This window comes from Lingula anatina, chromosome 1 (assembly GCF_051362555.1).
Source record: "Lingula anatina isolate TDL-2025a chromosome 1, LinAna3.0, whole genome shotgun sequence".
NCBI lineage: Eukaryota > Metazoa > Brachiopoda > Lingulata > Lingulida > Lingulidae > Lingula > Lingula anatina.
In genome coordinates, this window is record NC_141767.1 from 11355153 (window position 1) to 11374777 (window position 19625).

The 19625-nt window shown below is 37.8% G+C and overlaps 1 protein-coding gene across 1 annotated transcript; it reads left to right on the forward strand.

Moving 5' to 3' along the window:
- Positions 1-4729: 4729 nt before the first annotated feature.
- Positions 4730-16047, forward strand: LOC106175042 (histone acetyltransferase KAT6B). Its single transcript, XM_086999607.1, has 8 exons — positions 4730-5479; positions 8797-8980; positions 9765-9877; positions 11485-11566; positions 12347-12442; positions 12841-12925; positions 13753-13891; positions 14065-16047. Exons 1-8 carry the CDS (start codon positions 4865-4867, stop codon positions 14200-14202), a joined length of 1452 nt encoding a protein of 483 aa, XP_086855733.1. The 5' UTR covers positions 4730-4864; the 3' UTR covers positions 14203-16047.
- Positions 16048-19625: the final 3578 nt, after the last annotated feature.

The window sequence follows — 19625 nt, forward strand, 5'->3', positions numbered from 1 at the left end:
TATCTCGAAAGCATCGTGCATTGCGACCGTGCGCAAGCGTCTCGATTCCATAACTCGCCCATATTCGCCCATATAATACATTGTAACCTCTATGTGATATCGCTATTCGCAGGACACGATGCTTTCGAGATACGGGCCCAGGGCCCCTAGACCCCCACCCCCCTAAATCCTACACTTTAACCCGAATTGTGATACTCTCTCCTTAATGTAAAAATATTCTGTAAATAACGGCTCCCGAAAGCTACAATTATATAATTGCATTAAAATAGGCCTATAATTTTTTAAACTCCGTACTAACAAAGAATTTCTCTGATATAAAACCAAGGAGTTATAACTCCTTGATAAAACCTACAGTTTAAAAGAAATGTTTTTTGCATTACAGTGCATAGGGGCCTATTTATTATTGTTTCTAAGCACTGGTAGATCCAATTTCATTCTTCCACACTGCTGTCTATCTCTCACAAAAGATAAATTGCCCGAAAAAAGTATAATATATGGATATCCTTATATACACGCTAGCCATTTGCATATTTAAAATGCGTTCGAGTGCTGGCATTTCATTCTGCCGTTGAACTAAACTATAAGATGAAAGTAGGTGGGTAATTTGACCCTGAGAAGATTCGCAAAATACACCGGACAGATTACTTGGAAAACTTCGTGTGATCTTTCTTGGGGTTTGTTCGATGGTGTACTTGAGTGTGGTAGAGGAGACGCCCTTGGTTCGCAACACATTCAAACACATATAGATACAACGCAATTGCTTATTTCACTGCTATTTTAATTAACGTTGTTGACCGCTATCTGTCATATGCGGTATCTTCTTTCTTCAAAGATTATGAGGATAACCGCGTTGGTGGCGTTAGATGAGCTGCGCTGAAGTTTTAAAGAAATGCACTGTGCTTTTTTCACTAAACAGACCCTTGCACAAATTTCACGTGTTAAAGTTCAATTTTCCGTAGTCTTAATAACATTACTGATTGCACATAAATTCTTTTAACATCAATCAGTTTATTTTTGGTATACCAAGTTGGACACATGACTTGAAGTCTGTCTTCAATGGTAGTCATGCGTAGTACATGTCTTGTTCTTTAAAAGATATATTCTATATAGACTTGTGTTCCGTCTTGCATGAAGGTTGCTCTCACATTAAATAAAAAAGCAAGGCGGAAATTGCGAAACTAACGGGAAAGCGGTCATCAACATTTCTATCGATAACAATGGGCATGGTTTTACGCTGTTAGCCTCGTCCACTTCATGTGAAGAAATCGCCCCATTATTGTAGTAACATTTCATGCATCTCTATCAAACAGATGCTGCATGATTCATCGTATTGATCTCAAATAAGTAATAGGGATTACAATGTTACAGTTAAGAAACATCTCAGTGAGGGGCCAACAATTCATGGAAAAAAAGACAATTAGCGGGGTGGAGGGGGGACTGGGGGTTAACGGCAAATATTGTGTACTTTAAGTTTTAAGTAGGGGGTCGGTGGCTTTGGGTTTTATTTTAATGATACATTTGGCCTAAAGAGTTCACTCAGCCCCTCGACTCCTTCCCCCCCCCCCCCCATAAGCTTCATATGCTCCTAGGCAAGTCTGTCCTTCACCGAACCCAATCAACCATACCGCATGCAACCCACAGCAACAAAACAATGTAATCGTTTATCACGGTCTAGAGCGCGATATCCATTGGCAGATGAAGAGGCATATCTGCAGCGAGCGCCCACTGCATTTATATCAGTTGTATGCCTATAACGTAAATAGCATGAAGTATATATATACCTATATATGTCTCAATCACAATTTAAAAAGTCTTGAAATTCACAGTTCAGTTTCTCCAGAGTTTTATCCATGACAGTTCAATAAAATTGCATCTCCATAAAGTAGAGTACCTCTGCTACTTTGCAGTTTCTTAAAACCTTAATGGCGTTCCAAACAAAAATCTGGATCTTTGGAGGGATGAAATTCTCAAAAATAGGGCTGCGAAAAACTGACCACTGAATTGTCTGTGCTTGACTCGTACACATATAAAGGCAATGCATACCACTCAAACCGCTACTGACATGCTTTTTCCTGCGTAAGATGAATATGTATGCTAATTCCGCGGAAGGGTTAGTGATCAATATACATATAAGCTAGATTATGAAAAATCGAAAATAAATTACTGAAAAAGCATGTGAAAAAGGTCTGCATCAAAAATGCCTCTGCTTTGCGTTGACGAGCAGGTTATCCTATTTTATGTCACTTATAATAGAAAGATAGATGGAACGAAAGGAAACAATCGATGGGATGACGCCTAGTAGGCTTAGGACTATTCGCTGACAAGGCATAATGTTGTCACGAACATTTTACCCGCAAGCATACCCTTACATATGCAGACTTCCCTTAATAGTTATTACCCGCATGAAACCACGCTGTTTACCCTAGATACAAAATGATATAACTTTCACAGCGCAGACAATCGTGGATTTAAGAGCCATATACTCGTACCACGTATAAAACGGTACATCACTTTGTTTGATAGCGCTTTATTTGTTAATTATGAATTAACCAAGTATGCGGGTTCGATTCAACCTTTTTTAAGATCCCACAAAATGTTAAAGGAAGCAACTTAAACAAATTATTTTTGTTTTTTTTCATGGGTTATGTTAATGATTTTGTCAAATAATCTTTGCAGCATACAAATTATCGGCGTTGCATAAGGAACTGATCGTGAATCAAACATCACCAGGTCGTGATTAATATGTATCCGGGCAACGACATGAACGTACCGGAACCTCTTCGTCGTGTACTCCTTACATTGGGTATGGACAGGCACGTGCTGTGAATAGGTTTCATTGGCTTTAAAGGTAATCTGACCAAACATACATTCATTGCTAAAAAGAAATATTATATATATACAATTCTTAAGTAGTATCAATATTTTAATTTGTATGTATTAAATCTCTAATATTTTTTCTCTATTCCACAAGAATTGGTTCGATAAAAAAATGCCATGTTTTCCTTGGTGTAGTTTTGGTTAATGCTTTTACTGATAACTAGAAAAGGAGGTTGCTATTTGGCGAAAAAGAGTTCACATCGGAAAAGAATGCACGTCATATCCCGGACGCACCGGCGGAAAGAACAACGTACAGCCCCCCCCCCCTTCTCTCCAGATAATAAATATATCTGTTTGACCCAGCTGGTGTACTTGAGTGTGGTAGAGGTGACGTAAGGTCTGGAACACATTCAACCCGTATGATTACACCCCAACTGCTTATGGATTTTTTTAGAAATAACAATCAACGTTATCGACCGCTATCTGTCCTATGCGGTATCCTCTTTCCTCTATGTGCATAATCGCGTTGGTGGCTATAGATGAGCTACAGCTTGCTTACTGGAGTTTCCTATGGGATCTATTGTTCCTGACTATTACATGTACTTCCTTAGCCTTTCTAAATACTAAAAAAAGACCTCCGTGTAGTGTGCGTAAACTTCACGGGTACCTGAGCTACAACTAATTTATCCCAGCTTTTTTTTTTTTTGCTCATGATATACAGTATGATGATTTTTTGAGAATGGCATTAAAATTTCCCCTGTTTTACTTTCATATGTGCGTTGTGAATAATGTGTGTTCATGGCAGTCATGGGTTTATTAGGTACGGCAATGTGTTTAATCAACTATAATGAGGGCACTTTTTCCTAGACGGAAGAATGCAAGCACATAACCTCATACTATTGCTTTAAACAACATTTTTAAAATGCACATCTTATAGACTGTCCATTTTCACTTAAAAGGCGAGCGCAAATAATTCTCACCGAAAAGAGGCAGTAAAATCGCTACTGTAAATCACTAGGATGATAAGTAAGGGTTAGACAATCTGAATGATAAGTGTCCGACAGTTGACGAGCATCATGATCTAATCAGTTCCCCGCATTCTTGTCTTTACTTGTGCGGCTCCATATAAAGTTGTTGCCCGTAAGGCGGGTCTCAAGAGAATAGGAGTACTTATACATAGACACGATTTTGATTAGGTGAATTGCACACGATCAGAAAACAAGCGCATTATATCCCATTCAATCCGTGGACGAGCAAAATTTAATGACCACTCGTGACTATATTATGGCAACCATATTTAAACTGCTAGAAGCAACAGCGGGGAAAAAGCCAACAGCAATTATTTATTCCGAAGTCGTTAACGCCTTTAAATTACTCTCTCTCTCTCTCTCTCTCTCTCTCAGTCTCTCTCTCTCTCTCAGTCTCTCTCTCTCTCTCTAACAACACATGTGCGTGATGATAAGCTGAGTTCAGTGCGCACAGCGCACGTTGGTTGTCTGGTTACATATTACAGCTCAAAATAAGCATCCGGTTTGAAGTAAATTAACCTTGTGTTCATATCATAAACGCTATTAGATGGCATGCATATATGCAATATGTGTGTGCCGCAGCCCGAAAGATTCACTTGGCTGCTTGCGCCGTACACAAGCTATTGCTTGATGGTTCAATTATTTCAACAACTGAGACGGGCCAGCTGTGACTTTTTTCACTTCAACCACTGTTTGTACCGCCTTGGTCATTAAACTTTGTTCCTGCCGCTTCACACGACTTTATTTTAACTCATGAATTAGGTATAAAACCGGAGAGGAAAGCCTATGTTCGTGCCCTTTTTGTTGAATGTTTGTAAATCATTCGCCTCGTGTGAGAAATCCAATAACGGATCCCAGAATACTAACGCGATGGTATCACTGCACATGCGCTGATCGTAAGCGCTCCGCTTGTCCTCATTAATGCTGTCGCGTTTTCCTCTTTCATTTAACGCGTAACGATTAACAGCGTGACAGCAGACTGCTAAAGCTCTTATCTCCATCCGTACACCCCGTCGAAGATGGCTGTTGTACGAAACAAGGACTGGATTCTTGAGACAATTGATCAACTGCGAAAACGCAAAGCTCGGCCAGACATTGAGAGAATTTGTCACATGTTGCAAAGAAAACATGGTCTGACGAGGGAAGAAATAGAAGCTGACCTTGAGAGCTTGGTAGAGGCAGAGGTGGTTATAAAAGTCGATTATAAAGGCAGTACCAGCTATCGAAACGCAGCCAAATGGAGAAAAAGTCACTTAGGCGGACTGGTGTTAAATTCAACAGAAGTTAGCAAGAGAATCGTTAACGCGCTACGCGCCTTAACAAAAACCGAGTCGTTACCCGATTCTGAAACACAAACGTGTAACATCAATAATAGCAGCAGCATAGGGGTCAGCCTGAGTGAGATTGAAAAATGGATTGCAAACGAAGACCCAGAATCAACTCTGGTGAAAGCGAATCTCCAGGTTGCTTTGGACCGTGAGGTGGACGCGGGCCAAATCGCAAGGCTCAACGACAACACCTACGTGCTATCTGACAACAAGAAACCTAAAGCGCATAACCCGACTAAAATTGGAGGGCCAGGAAAGGGCGGGCTACATCATGGAAAACGCGGCCGTCCGGCCACCAAAAAGCCGGTGTGTATAAAACGGACTCATTGAAATGACTCACAAGCTCAAGCGCATATTTATCTAGGCGACATTTTGCACTTATCTCAATGCGTGCGTGATAAGCTGGCGCGATCATATACAGAGCGTGGCAGTCTGTTTTTCCCCCGTCTCCATTGCGCGAAGATTTCATTGCGCTCGCTGTATTTCAATTTATCATACACCTTCAGTTTACGGGTATGCGTTTCACTGCACAGAGGTTATATGTGGTAGAACTGGTAGTGGGGGCAGCACTTGGCTCATATCTGTTATATAGCTTTCTTAAATAACCAGCGCATTTCTGACTCTAAATCTCTGTCATGTTTCTGTGTATTTTGGTCCAATTAACGCAATGGTCCATGGAAATCTGCTAAGAAGGCTACAGTGTTCTTAGAAAGAAAACTAGCGCGTTAGGTATTGTACTTTCTAAAACTATTCCCCACCCACTTAACAACTTAGGAAAAATACACACTGATAAAAGAATGCTGAAGGGAACGCGCACAATGAATATATATATATAGAGCCCGTTCCACTCCATATAACCACATATAAATTGCGACTTCACATGCGTTAGTTCCATGAAAACGATGGTATGTGGGTATATTCTCTAAGGCTATCTAACGTGATGCCTCTCGCTCAATTCCCTGTTCGAATATACCGTGAAAACGTTTTTATACGGGATCTACGTGTGATTCTTGTTCAAATTTATAAATGTCGGGTAAAGTTATAGGTCTGCGGAATTAATAATTCATGACCAAGTCATACTGTGTTAATGTAATCGTATTTGCTTTAACTGGATATGGTGGCGCGTTCCATTGCGCGCGGAGAGATAGATCGGAACGAGTGATGTTGGTTGGCCAAACGTATTGGATATCGATAAAACAGCCAGTGCATTGTTAATAATGACTAGAGGTTCGAGGAAGATAAGTCAGTTAGTTTTGAAAAAAAAAAGCATCCAGGATGTTCTGTAAATTTTTCTTTTTCGATTGCGCTCTCATATTGAACATCTTGACTTTGATACGTGTCTGTGTAATATGCACCGAGAAACGGGCAATTTACGCACCGGAGCCGCAATGACCTGAGCTGGTGCGTAAACTCGCCGTAACGATAACCGTAAGACGATCAAGAGCAGTACAGCGCATATAAATAACCCTTTCCCCTCTGACTGCATGTAAGGCGGTGTGCTATACAGCGCTCAGTATATGCTGGCATGCCGCGCCTGTACTTTACGTAGTGTTCGCAAATAATATTTATATAACACCTTTATAGATATCAAGCACACCTCACAATGCCCAGTTACTATAGCTCACAGTCGGCGCGTTCTCGGGTGACTTCGTGAGCATTAAATTGTTTTCGGTAATCACCGTGCGGTGAAAAGGGCTCGCCTTTATTTAGTTACCGACATGTATACGTGAAAACCCGTTTGGGAATACTTCAATGACCGTCCTCTATATCAGGATGAAAGGTCGGTTACACAGCAGAGTGTAGCCGCCTCTTTTTTCACTACTGCTGTGGCGATGTGCCAAGGTGAATTTATCTATAATGATGGTTGAAAATGTTGATTGAGATGGGGTTGTATTTTGACTTAAGTTTTTAATTTGCGTGTCAGGCAAGCGTGCCAAGGAGTTTTATACAGATTTGTTGAAAGTTGTACTGAATTCCTGTAGATGAAATATATCGATCAAATTGTGATAAAATACGTAGTAAAACGATGTGGCGGATGAAACCACTTTTAGCTTCTTTCAACCCGAGAGATCTACAGTTTGCTGCCTTGTCTCAAATAGATAAGCATTTTTGGACTCCTACTGAGTCGGCAGTACGGGTATTTATATGACGTGAAATAACTATTTCTGTTGGGGAGCCATTATTACACTACCTTTCATCCGCATAATTTATTCAAACTCTGTGACGCTATACATGTATTTAATCACTTCACTTTGACATTTGTATTTACTATGAGGACATCAACTCGTATCCGACGTATTGGCTGGCTAATAATACCACACTACGGCATGACTTGATAATTATTCCAGCTCTGGTCGCAAGGGGTTTACCGCTTAAACCTCCTGCATTCGTGACTTTTAACACATGCCATTGTGCGAGCGTGATAGAATCTCCAACATATAAAATTGCAGGTTTTGTCGAAAAAGGGGCCTACAGGGAAAGACATGGGGTTATCTAAATCCTCGCCATATCATAAAATTAAAAAAAAATTGTATGCGGCCTGGATAGCAAAGAAACGGTTTTATCGGTACCTGTATTTTTGGGGTCTATACCACATGCACGTTGAAGTCACTAAATGTTTTACCAGCTGTTAATATATCTGAAAATTTCATGGAAGTGGCGTGCAGCGGAAAATGTGTGCGAGATAGTAAGATACCTGTCAACGATGGCGAAATCCTCCGTGTGTGTTTCCAATTCAGTATCGATCTTCGCAATCCGCCTTAGTACATTTTCAGGCAATTTATCTTGGGCTTCTGTACCTAGTAACTGTCATTATTGAAAAAAAAGCATTTAGAGAGCATTCTAGGCATCGAAGCACTGTTCAACTCGGGTAAAATAAAACAGCAATGAAGATGCACTGCATATATACTTGACAATTTTAGGTGTATTTGTACTGAAAATATTCAAAGAAATATGGAATTTAAGATAACTAATATCATAAATTATGGATGATGGGAGCCAATACTAAGCAAGTTTTTTTTGCAAGTTGACAATAAGAAAAGGCTTCTACCTGTGTACACAGAGAATTAAAATATAAGTGCGAATTACAAAATATTTTCCCGTAGGATTGTCAGAGTTGGGGTTTTTGTCAGTAGGTACGTGTAAATGGAAATCTAACGCCCAGCTAAGGATCATCTGGTATGATCAACTAAGATGCTATGAACGTCATACAATCATCGAGGTCTTTGCTTCTAGATGTCCTCTATTTTCACTTAACTATTCACCATATAAATCGTCTTCGGTCTTGTCTGGTCTTCGATAGCCTGCAACTACCATTATATTAAAACTTGGAGAAGAGATATACTCTAAATGTTACAACTGCGTTTTACGCATTTTCAGAACGCTAAATCATCTTGTTGGGAAAAGAATTCACATAAACAGCCATCACTTAACTGCTTTTGAAAATACAAAATTGGACTGCGATCTTTACTATGATATCCCCCTTCTACACAAATGAAAATATAGTCTACCAGATCAAAAGTCTAATTCTCAAAGTGAAACGATACTTGATTCATTAGCCGACTGATTGATGGTGATTCCCTTGCCTGTAAGTGTTAAATGATGTTGTATTATCATCTTTGCAGATTCTAAAGAAGAAACATCTCCTGGAACCCCAAGGAGTGAAATCTGAAGAACGCGCACTCTCTCATGAGGAGCCAGTCCCGAAGCGTGCGATGAAAGTATGCGACTTCTGTCTCCTCACCGAAACGTTTAATAGAAAAGGAGTACCAGAGAACCTGTTGGTTTGTAAAGACTGCAACGCGAAAGGTTTGTGGATCTGTCATATTTTAAAAGAATAAAAGAAAGAGATAGATGAAAAAGTGCGGCCGTTACAATATTTTACTCATTTTGTGATAAAAAACGCAGTAAATGTCGATCGTTAATGTCAATATATATATATATTCAATATATAGGCCTACTCCATCTTTGATTTTATATTCATTTTTGGTAATGAGACCTAAACAAAACTGCTCAACTGTATAAATTTTATGTATTGTCCATGGTATGTTTGATTGGTTTGACTGTTGCTGTTGAAATCAAAGAATAATAAAAAAAAGTAATAGATAGTAATTTACATGAAATATTGAGCGAAACCTGCACAGAAATTAGCATTTTTGGGGAAAATTTTGTACGCACAGTGCGACCTTGGATACTTTAGTACTGTATAAACTGTGCTGTGCACCGGTCCGACTTTTTCAGTCGTTACGGCAACGAAATGTAAATTATCCAGCTTAATGCCGAACATTTTATATGCTGTAACATTAAATTGCGGTCATTAAACACTTCACGTCTAAACATGTATTTGATAAGTTGTTGAAAAAGTGTCTTTGGAAAAAAGTTACCTTGCATGATTTAAGCACAGCACCGAAGCATTCCCAGAAATAGATCTCTATACGGTGAACACTATTAAGCGTCCATTCACCCTTTATAAATGTGACGTTACTATGTCATATCAAGTGTCAGTATTACATTCCAAGGCAATCTCGCTTTTTAGCTAGTGATAGCAATTATGTCTTTACAATTATTATGGTTTCACGACATCTTTCTCCAGCCCATCCATCATGTATGGAATACTCGGCAGAGCTGGCAAGGCGGGCAACACGCTCCCCGTGGCAGTGCATTGACTGCAAGACCTGCAATATCTGCGAAGATGCCGGAGATCCTGTAAGACTTTTTTAGTGCTTCTTGAAAATATTTATTTCGCGTAGAATGCCATCTTTGAGTTTTGTTGTACATGTAGTCAACTCGTTTTAGTGTGGTAAGGGTAGGAGCATTTTTTTGTTTTGTGGGGTAAAAAAAAGAAGAGTGGGTGGTAAAATATGCCACCAGAAGCATTTTTCAGTCTAAACCATCACTTGAAGTGTATTGTATGAATAAAATTCATAAGAAAATAAGCGCAGTTCAAAAACGCTCAAACACCGATTAATACAAAGATTCGTATTGAAAACGTTTATAGCTGAAAAAAGGTGCACTGGGGCGGTATGAATCATGTCGACATTGACTATACCCGATTCGAAACAGAAAAAGAAAACAAGTATCCGGAAGTAGGATAAAACTATTTTTTGAAAGAAGACAAAAACAACACTTGAAATGAATGGCCACGCGTGATTCAATGAAAAGTGTGCAGAGTGCGAACTCACAAATATTCATCACTGTTCAGGAATTTATATGTACGATGCATAAAAAAAAAAAGACTTATCACTAAGTAATGTTGTTTTAATGCACTCGTGAGGAATTTTTGTGGTCTTCGTTACGTCAGTTATTGATTTTCATGCAAAACTAAGGAAATATAAAAAAGTTAAATATATTTTGCCTGTAATGGGGTCTGTGCATTTGTTTTGTCGGGAGTCAGACATTCCTCTGTTTGAAAGATTATATTGATTGGAAAGCCTTGGTCATAAAACCGCTTCTGATTTTGTGAGGAGAAATCGTACAGAGCAGTTACTATCAAGGCAATTTTTTAATTAGTACTTTTATTTAAGTTTAATTTTGTAATTTTGTTCATTCACGTAACTTTCATTTTAATAAAGAACTTTGAAATGTGAGATCGCACACCAAACTTTCCTGTCTACAGTTCGCCTACTTTAACTTTACTTATGGATGTGGTTGCCAGTTAAGATAATTGAGACACGGAAGAGCCTTTAAAGTATCGTTTACATAGTTATTTTTTGTCACGAGAATATTGTTTTTCATTTATGCCAAGCTAAAGATGTCCTAATTTCTATTTAAGCAATATTGTCGTTGAGGCACCAACCGTCACGTCCGTATATGACAAAGATACATCTGTCTGCTATATATTATAATTTTTATCTTTGGGTTTTGGCATGCTTTCCTGGCAAAGAAAAATCAATAATTAGTTGAGATTCGCACCTATAGATTACATCGATCTCTGATTTTTTTTCTTCGATTTTACGAATCCATAATCTAATTTTACATATTGATGAAACGCTCGAGATAGGATACAAATCGAGTTATATCATGTATAGAGGCGTTTGGAAGGGTATAGTTAATTTATAAAGAGATGCACTGGTGAAAGCAATACGGCATTCGGCGCTGCAAGGCGTCAGCAGCATATGAAATCGATAAAAATTGTTATTGAGCGTGTCTTGCTAAAATTGGATTTTCTTATATGATGCTCTTCGATTTGCTTTGACTTTTTTATTTGTCTGTCAAATTTGTTACCGGCTCTGACATCGTCTATCGTTTAAAAAATTTAAAAAGAAAGTTTCCAACGGAATGATTTTTCTGATTTTTTTTCACTTTTGTTCTAGGACGCTATGCTATTCTGCGACGCTTGTGACAAAGGATACCACATGGACTGTCACAACCCCCTTGTCGCAGAGAAACCTACAGGTGAGGAGTATCAAAGCGTGACCCACGTGCCCTAGACCACTTCTATTAAAACTAAAATCAACGAGTGATACAAGGGTGGCTCTCGGGCAGCCTGATCCCCGCGAAGTATGATCTAATTTGATAATGTAATAAGTCAACCCTATCGATGTTGCTCCCCGGGGCAATGTGCGTATATTCTGTGGAATTATATCTTTTGTGCTGAGTTTATTTTCTCAGTCATAGATTTATATTGTTGACTTTATGGATTTTGTCATATCAACAAAAAGCACGATTGGGAAAAAGAGTTTGTCAATAATATAGTGTATAATACATGTACCATAAATATAATCTTATCTCCGTTTTCCGTTAAATTTGTCGCAAGGCATAGGCAATTTTCATGGGATTTTCGTTGTTTAACCTTAGTCTCCCCGTTTTCATCGCAGATAGCTTGCAACTATGTGCAATGGCACCCTTTTGAAATGATTTTTATACTGATACCCCTCCTTCAGTATTGCATATCTTCGCATAGTTAAAATGAAAGGAATGCCTTTATATTTAACCAGTTACTCGACTTAAGCCTAATAATGGTTTTTTACTATTTTTGGTCTGGTGAAGATTTAAGGCCGTGATAATGCTTACTTCAACCTATAATATGAAATATTGTCTCCTCAAATGCCGTTGCCTGAACTAAATTCGTCGTCAGTGTATGGCAACGATTTCAACCTGCAATTACATTTCCTTATGTCTAAATATTATTTTCATGTTTAACAGTTCTATGTACATACATCTGATATTTTACAGGGAAATGGATGTGTAGCCGCTGTTTACTGGAGGGGTCGCAGGTCAGTGTATCTGCCATGGAAGAAAGCGAAATGGCTAGCGTGGACAGTCATCGCGGTGCGTTCTTGAAATGTTTTGAGAATTTTTGCCTATTTGCGTACCTAGAGAAAGCGATTTATAAGTAGTACGTTCAACATTAAATAAAATGCCTATGTGAAAGAAAAATATTGTAATCTGTCGAATAAATAAATTTTGGTGTACGTTTGAGGTTTAATATCTTATTTGAAAAGTTGAAAACGTTTTACAATAATGAACTTAAAGAACTGAGAAGTGAATTTGATAGCATTTTATGCATATTTATTTATATTTTCGTACCATGAAAACGTGTTTTCCAACGGCCCCTAAAGAAGGGGGGGGGGTGGAAGTATACACCATCAAAACACGACTAAATCTAAATACATAGGTGCTATCTTATTTTCAACTTTGTTTTTTGATTTTTTCTTTCGCGTTGCCAGGTAGCAGACTGAAGGATGGCATAGCTTGTCTTCCCACTCCCAGTGACTCCCCAGTTCATTCAAACGAAGAATCAAGTGACAAAAGGTACAGTTATATTGATCCTGAAATGGCAGATCCAGGGGCACCACGTGCCCCCTCTCATTAGGTTGGGAGAAACCCTCCCCACCCCACCCCCTCAAAAAAAAAAAAAAAAAAAAAAAAAAAAAAAAAAAAAAAAAAAAAAGAGAACGAGCGTTACGCTCAAAACCAACAGGCCCGTAGCCAGGGGGGTTCGGGGGCTCGAAAGAATCCCCCTTTTTGCTGGAAAAAGGTCCACTCTGGGTAAAATTTGACCTAGGTACATGGGAATTATATGGTAAAAGGTCCACTTTTTCAGAAAAAGACCCCCCCCCCTTTGAAATTGCTGGCTACGGTCCTGACCAAGCAATATTTCCACCCGCTGTGCCTTACATGTTATGGTCAAATTGTCCTCGTCTACCGTTTCATATTCGCTGATCGAATAAAGCTATACTTGGGTACCTCTACCGTCGACATGCCGTGGGTCTGCATGTGTAACAGTGTTCGTGTGTTATTTACGTACGGTACTGTTATCAGGTGTTAATCTCGATGCCATAATACAGACGTGTTAAAACTGGTATTTAGATAATCTCTATTTCGTGAAAGCCTCTGTTTATTTATCATTGTCACAAACATATTAAACCTAACATAGATAAATTTTAACTGTCATTACTTGGTTAGAAAATTATGACCTTCGACAGAATTAAAATTTTATGAAACCGGTATGTTAAACATTAAATATGTTCGATACGATCTGGAAGTCCTAATGGAAGTGTTTCGTTAATATATTTGACAGTGAAGATGACAATATCCTGTTAAGTATGGCAATCAAAAACTATTACTTTTCTTTGCAGCCCTTTTTTTATTTCAACCAAGTCGCCGTTGAAACCAAAACAGGAGATTCCTGACGCTTCAAGATGGGGAGTGGACGAAGTGGTCACATATTTCAAGGAATCGGGATTTTTAGAACAAGCAGAAGCATTTAGGGAGCAGGTAGTTACACTGCTTTTTGTAAATATTACCCCCCAAAACTCATGTTTGAATTTTTATACTTTGCTTATATTTCATGTCTGTCTTCCGCTTGCTAAAAGTGAAATCTCGGGTTGATATTTTCCAGCAATGTTTAACTTACCGATGTGTATTTATTCGTTTTTATTATTATGTAGGAGATAGATGGAATATCTCTGATGTTGATGAAGCGCTCCGATGTTTTGAGCGGGCTCGCACTGAAACTTGGACCAGCGCTGAAGATGTACAATTACGTGAAACAGCTGCAGTGTAGAGGGCAACCGCCGCTTCAGTAAAAATACATTTTGCACTTTGTGGAATGATTCCGATCTGTTAACAGACTCTACACAACGCTTCAGACCCAGTTGAAACATGACGACAGACTTGAAGAAAACGATTCCGTTGGTTCTATTATACTACAAAAAATGCAGCGGCTACATTGGTTCAATGACAACCTATTAACGTATTTTCAAAGAGAGCACCTTATCCTGGATTCTTATTTTCAATTCATATTCATCTTTCATCTACCCTAATTTTCGTTTATATAATCATATGCTTTGATCTGTTTTTGAATAATAAATCAGAAATTTGCCCGCATTTCATATATATGGCATGAGTTTAGATTTTAACAAAAATTATCTTGTTATGGCATGCGTATACTGAGAAGAGTAGGTCACAATACACTCAGAAAGTGAGAGTGCTTATCATGGATTCTTTCCCTAGGTGAGGTCATTAGTAAGAAAATGTCCATCATCCATAATTATTGATCCTTTGGCTTTTTTTAGTTGATTTATTCGAAATTTTATTATTAGTATAGTTCATATTTCGCTTTGCTTATCGGTGTATTGGTGATATTTAACTACTAAACATCGTCCAGTTACTGCAAAGTTATTAAAATGTATTGGTTTGTATGTTTTTCAAATGAAAATGGAACCTGTTGTTTCAATCGTGTAGGAATCAACGCCGATGCATTGGAGGAGCTAGAAGACTCATCTAGCACAACCAACCACATAGCCAATACAAATCGTTATCTTTTGGTCCCATCATAGCATTGTGCATGATGGGACCAAGATGTAACTTATCTTTATACGTTTAATCTCAGAAGAACATGCGATTATTATAATTTAGTAATTTTATTGGGCATTAAATAAGTTAATATTTGTGGGGTCTCTTAAATATTGTCTATATCCAATGTGGATCGAAAAAAGGCATAAATAGCATTTTATTGCATAAAATAAGAAAGATATTAGATAAGCAAATGGAATTGTGCACAACAATAGTACATTTATTCAATTATCTATAATTTCTAACCATGGGAACACAAACTACTGTTTGTTAATGTTAATAAGGAAAGGTTGGTATATAATCCTAATCACACAATCTGCTGAGATAGTACGCATCAACTTAACACTTCACAACTGAAGTAGAGCCATGATCGTTCTTTATTCGAAATTCTTTATCTTATAAAATATATTCATGCATAATCAGAAATTTTATTCGTTTATTGTATACGCACATGGTAGTAAGCTCCAAATGTAGTTATAGGCTCATCTTCGACAGGTGAAAACATAAATGCCTAGTGTCTACAATAAATTTTTCTCTTTTGTCTTAATATAAAAAAATATTAACAAAAGAATGTTTCGTGCAAAGAATGTGCTATTTAAAAGCGAAGTTGTTGATCGGCTTTTGGCTATTTGCTAGATCTTTTCAGTTTTGTGCCCTCGCGCCTAATTTTACCTTATCTACGACTAATTTCTCATGTGGCGCTAACTTGCATGGATTGTAATTGGCCTATATTCCAGTATTTGCTTCGTTATCAATATACACAATTAGTTTTGGGTAGCAACAGTGGCAATCAATTAATAAATGGGAAACCATATGGCATCATTCATCGGGACTCAGTTCTGACAGTTTCAATGAAAATATCAAATTGACTTTTACGAGACAATTGATCTTAGTAATGAGTTAATATCATTGTGACTCTTCGGCATCGAAACTCAATCAGTTTTCTATTGCTCAGTTCCGATGCTTCTTATGCGTACTTTGTAATTACCTCAATTTTTCGGCTTCGTTCAATGGAAAATACAACAAAGACATTGTAATTACGGATACAGTTTATTGTAATAAACACTTACAAGTCATTTATTTGCTTATGTTTTTCTTTACCTCTTGTTTGAGGAGTTAAAGTTATTTGATTACTCAGCTTAGTTAAAAGATGGCGCAAGTCCAAGGATAAAGCCCAAGCTTAGCAATAGCCGACTGATATTTACTTTCAAAGGTAAAAATGATTTTTGCCAAGAAACGCTTTATTTAAATATATTTTGATATTAGTCAAAAAGGTTTCATTTATGCTAGATCCTGAAATTTGATTTACCTGTTGACTGTTTCGTCTGTTCACTCTGACAGACTTGGTCACATCTAGCATAAATGAAACCTTTTTGACTATCAAAACTAAGATCCAATGAAACTATTTTCACATATATTTTGATATTATTTCCATAATAAGATAATATTAACCAAATCTGTACTCTCTCCCCTAAAACGTTTATTGTAAAAACGTTATTGTAAAGCGCACTCGGGCGTAGAGTAGTGCCGTGTGTATATATATATATATATATATATATATATATATATATATATGGACCGAGCTTTACTTTTACTTCACACCGATTCATAACGCTGTGTGCAAACGCAGTTTTGCAAATTTTGTCTTGTTTTTTTTTCAGTAAAAGCCTCCGTACTTCGCGCTAAGTAATACAATGCTAACTAACATTATTTTGACACAAAATTCGCCTACTTTGCTTCTAATGATGTAAAGGACATTAACTGTACAGAATAATACCTTTAAAATAATATAATGTCCGACTGTACAAATTGATGTCAAATTAGACGATTGTGCATTATTAAAACTAGGCAAATATATAAAGGTATACAGAGCAATTTAACACAAATAAGTTATAAAGCTGAAAGGAATAACAACTGTTCGTATGAAATTAATATTTCACAATAAAAAGATTGTAAACAACTCATAGAAATAATAAATTACATTTTACCACAAAAACAGCGGTTATCGCAGTTCTAGAATCTGTGCTTGGAATCAGACCACGGCCTTTATAGATGGCTATTCCTCTAAACACCAAACCTTTTTGAAAAAAAATATATGAACTAACTCTAAATGTCGGAATGGATGCATTTACCATTAGTAAGTATGGTAAAATCGTCGTTTACCCCAGAAAAAACGAACAGTTGTTATCCCTTTATTTCTAAATATCCAATTATTTGAAGGTGACCCTACATTTCAGACAACATTTCTCCGGGAGATCTTTCTTCCTTTGACATTTTTTAAACAACACAGACTTGCTAAGGTCTGAGTAACGTGACTAATTTGTACCAGGCTGAGGATCACATCTACTGTGAAAACGATAGAAATATAAATAAGAAGAAAAAAGAAATATGCATATAGCATAGTCTCATAATTTCTCAGTATAACAGTTTGATACATGTAATTTACAGAACAGTTTGCAGCATGGGTTTAGATGTGTCCACGCCTGTGCTCATTGACACCCTACGCCGCGCGATATTCAGATCACCGTCGTCCATCCGCAAATGTTCTTCTTGAGTCGGGTGGTGACTATAGCTGATGACATCCTTCGGAGGAAGAGGGCGGTTCTTTCTGCAGCAAAGAGACGAAAACAATCGCAATAGTTCTTTTCGAAATCTGGTCCCAACGAAGCAGTAGATGACAAAGTTGAAACAACTTCCAAGTACTGTGAGGGATGTAGCGGCGATATTCAACTTGTCCATCAGGGTACCTTCTTGCAACGAGTTCTTCAGCTTGCAAGGCTCGTCATTTGTTACGAAAAAATATACCTGCCAAGCGCATTTTGGGAGGTTGGTGATTACGTACAGGCTTACTATCGATATGAGAAGGATAGTTAGATTTCTACTCACTGTGCGTCGAGAGGGCATCTCACTCCAGATTTTTGTGGTCTGTTTTATGTGTCTGATGAGCAAGCCGTTTAATACAGTAAGCAGGAGCCAAGGGATGATAAGCCAGACAATAGGGATTATGAAAGCGTGCAGAGCACAATGATACCCTTCAAAAGCATCCAGTGGCTTGCTAAGCAGTACGACTGGCGGGTCTGATGCGTTTTTGTTCCAAAACGGATACGTGATGAATTTCAAGTCTATCATGAGAAATTCTGGCAATATGGTCAGCAGCACTCCCAAAACTATCGTCGTAATCACTAAATAACATATTTTCTTGTTGGAGTACCGTTTCATTTCCAGCGGGTACTTAATCACTAAGAAACGTTCAACTGTTAACGCCAGGGTTATAAAGTATGACGTTCCTTGCGCTATCAGGTAGAGAGGTTCCATGAAAGTCTCGGAAACCGTGTCCAGAGTTAATCTGGTTTTAATGATGTCTTTGGGGTCATCGCTATAATAGGTCTTGTACGTGCCGTATGCAAACACCGACGTGACTGTCACACCGAGATCTGCAATGGAAAGCGCACGCAGGTAGATGATGTACGTAGTTGTTGCCGTCCCACGGATTGATCGTCTGCTAAGAACGATCAGATTTAAGATGTTTCCGATGAAACCGAATGACACGCCGACCAACAGAATGCCCCCATACCAAATGTGAGAGTACAAAGTGCTGTATTCATTGCTGTGCCTGCTGACATTTCTTGTAAAGTTTTGTAGAGTTACATTGATATCAAGCATATTTTCAGTTCTGTAAAAAACAAACGTCAAAGTCGATATGCACCATTCCTTGCTTTACAATGAATTCTGAAGCCGTTTGGTCCGATGCTTAACTTCAGCAATGAAAGTTTACTTGGTTAATCAAATTTGCTGAACAATAAAATCAATCCTTTTTTGTGATGTGTGACTTCAGATAACGTTTACATGATACTGATGTGATTCGCAGTAAAATCCGATCTTATATATGTATCTGAGACAAAAAGATTTCATGTGAGGGCGTAATTACATTAGAATTAATGAGAGCAGAATTTCGTGAGTAATCGCTGGAAAGTACAAGCTCCAAGAAACCAACTTATAATTACTTTCTTATCACGTCAGCCTAAGAAGATAATCTACCAATGGCTTTGTGTCAGATTACAGCGATCCTTCAGAAACCGTTACAAAGAAAATGGCTGGCCACCGTTTTAATAGTCAAAACCAATATGTTGTCACATTTCGCGGAAAAGACATTTCAGTTGCGAGGAAACAAGCTTGAACTCCCCATCTTTATTGGAAAAGTTGCTAATGAAGTGTTAATATTAAAAGATAAGGCTTGGAACACACCGTAATTAACAGAATGAGACAGCAATAAAGTGAACCAAAACGGCACAAATACAGGAGAGAAGACGGATGCGGAAAACTTGAATATGATGGCAATTAAAAAAAAAAAAAATAAAAAAATAAATATATATATATATATATATTTTTTTTTTTTACTCTGCTTTTATATATATATATATATATATAAAAGCAGAGTAAGGGACAGTTTATCTTGTATTTCGGGGAAAAACAAAGCAAGAACAAAGGTTAGCCTTTAGTAAAGCTTTAACATAGGTTTTTATTAGCCTATCGCTCAGTTGAATTTTTTCTGCACATATCAGAAGGGCATTTCGCCAAGTATAGGCCTACCTTTATCATGTGAGTAAAAAAAAAATCCTCAAGGAGCTACGATGAGAACCTACATTCATTCATT

Excerpts from the sequence above, each read along its gene's own strand:
- LOC106175042 (XM_086999607.1), top strand. The coding sequence starts at position 4,865 with ATGGCTGTTGTACGAAACAAGGACTGGATTCTTGAGACAATTGATCAA. Across the intron at positions 9,878-11,484 it reads GCGAAGATGCCGGAGATCCT|GACGCTATGCTATTCTGCGA; the intron begins GTAAGACTTTTT and ends CTTTTGTTCTAG. Across the intron at positions 12,443-12,840 it reads TAGCGTGGACAGTCATCGCG|GTAGCAGACTGAAGGATGGC; the intron begins GTGCGTTCTTGA and ends TCGCGTTGCCAG.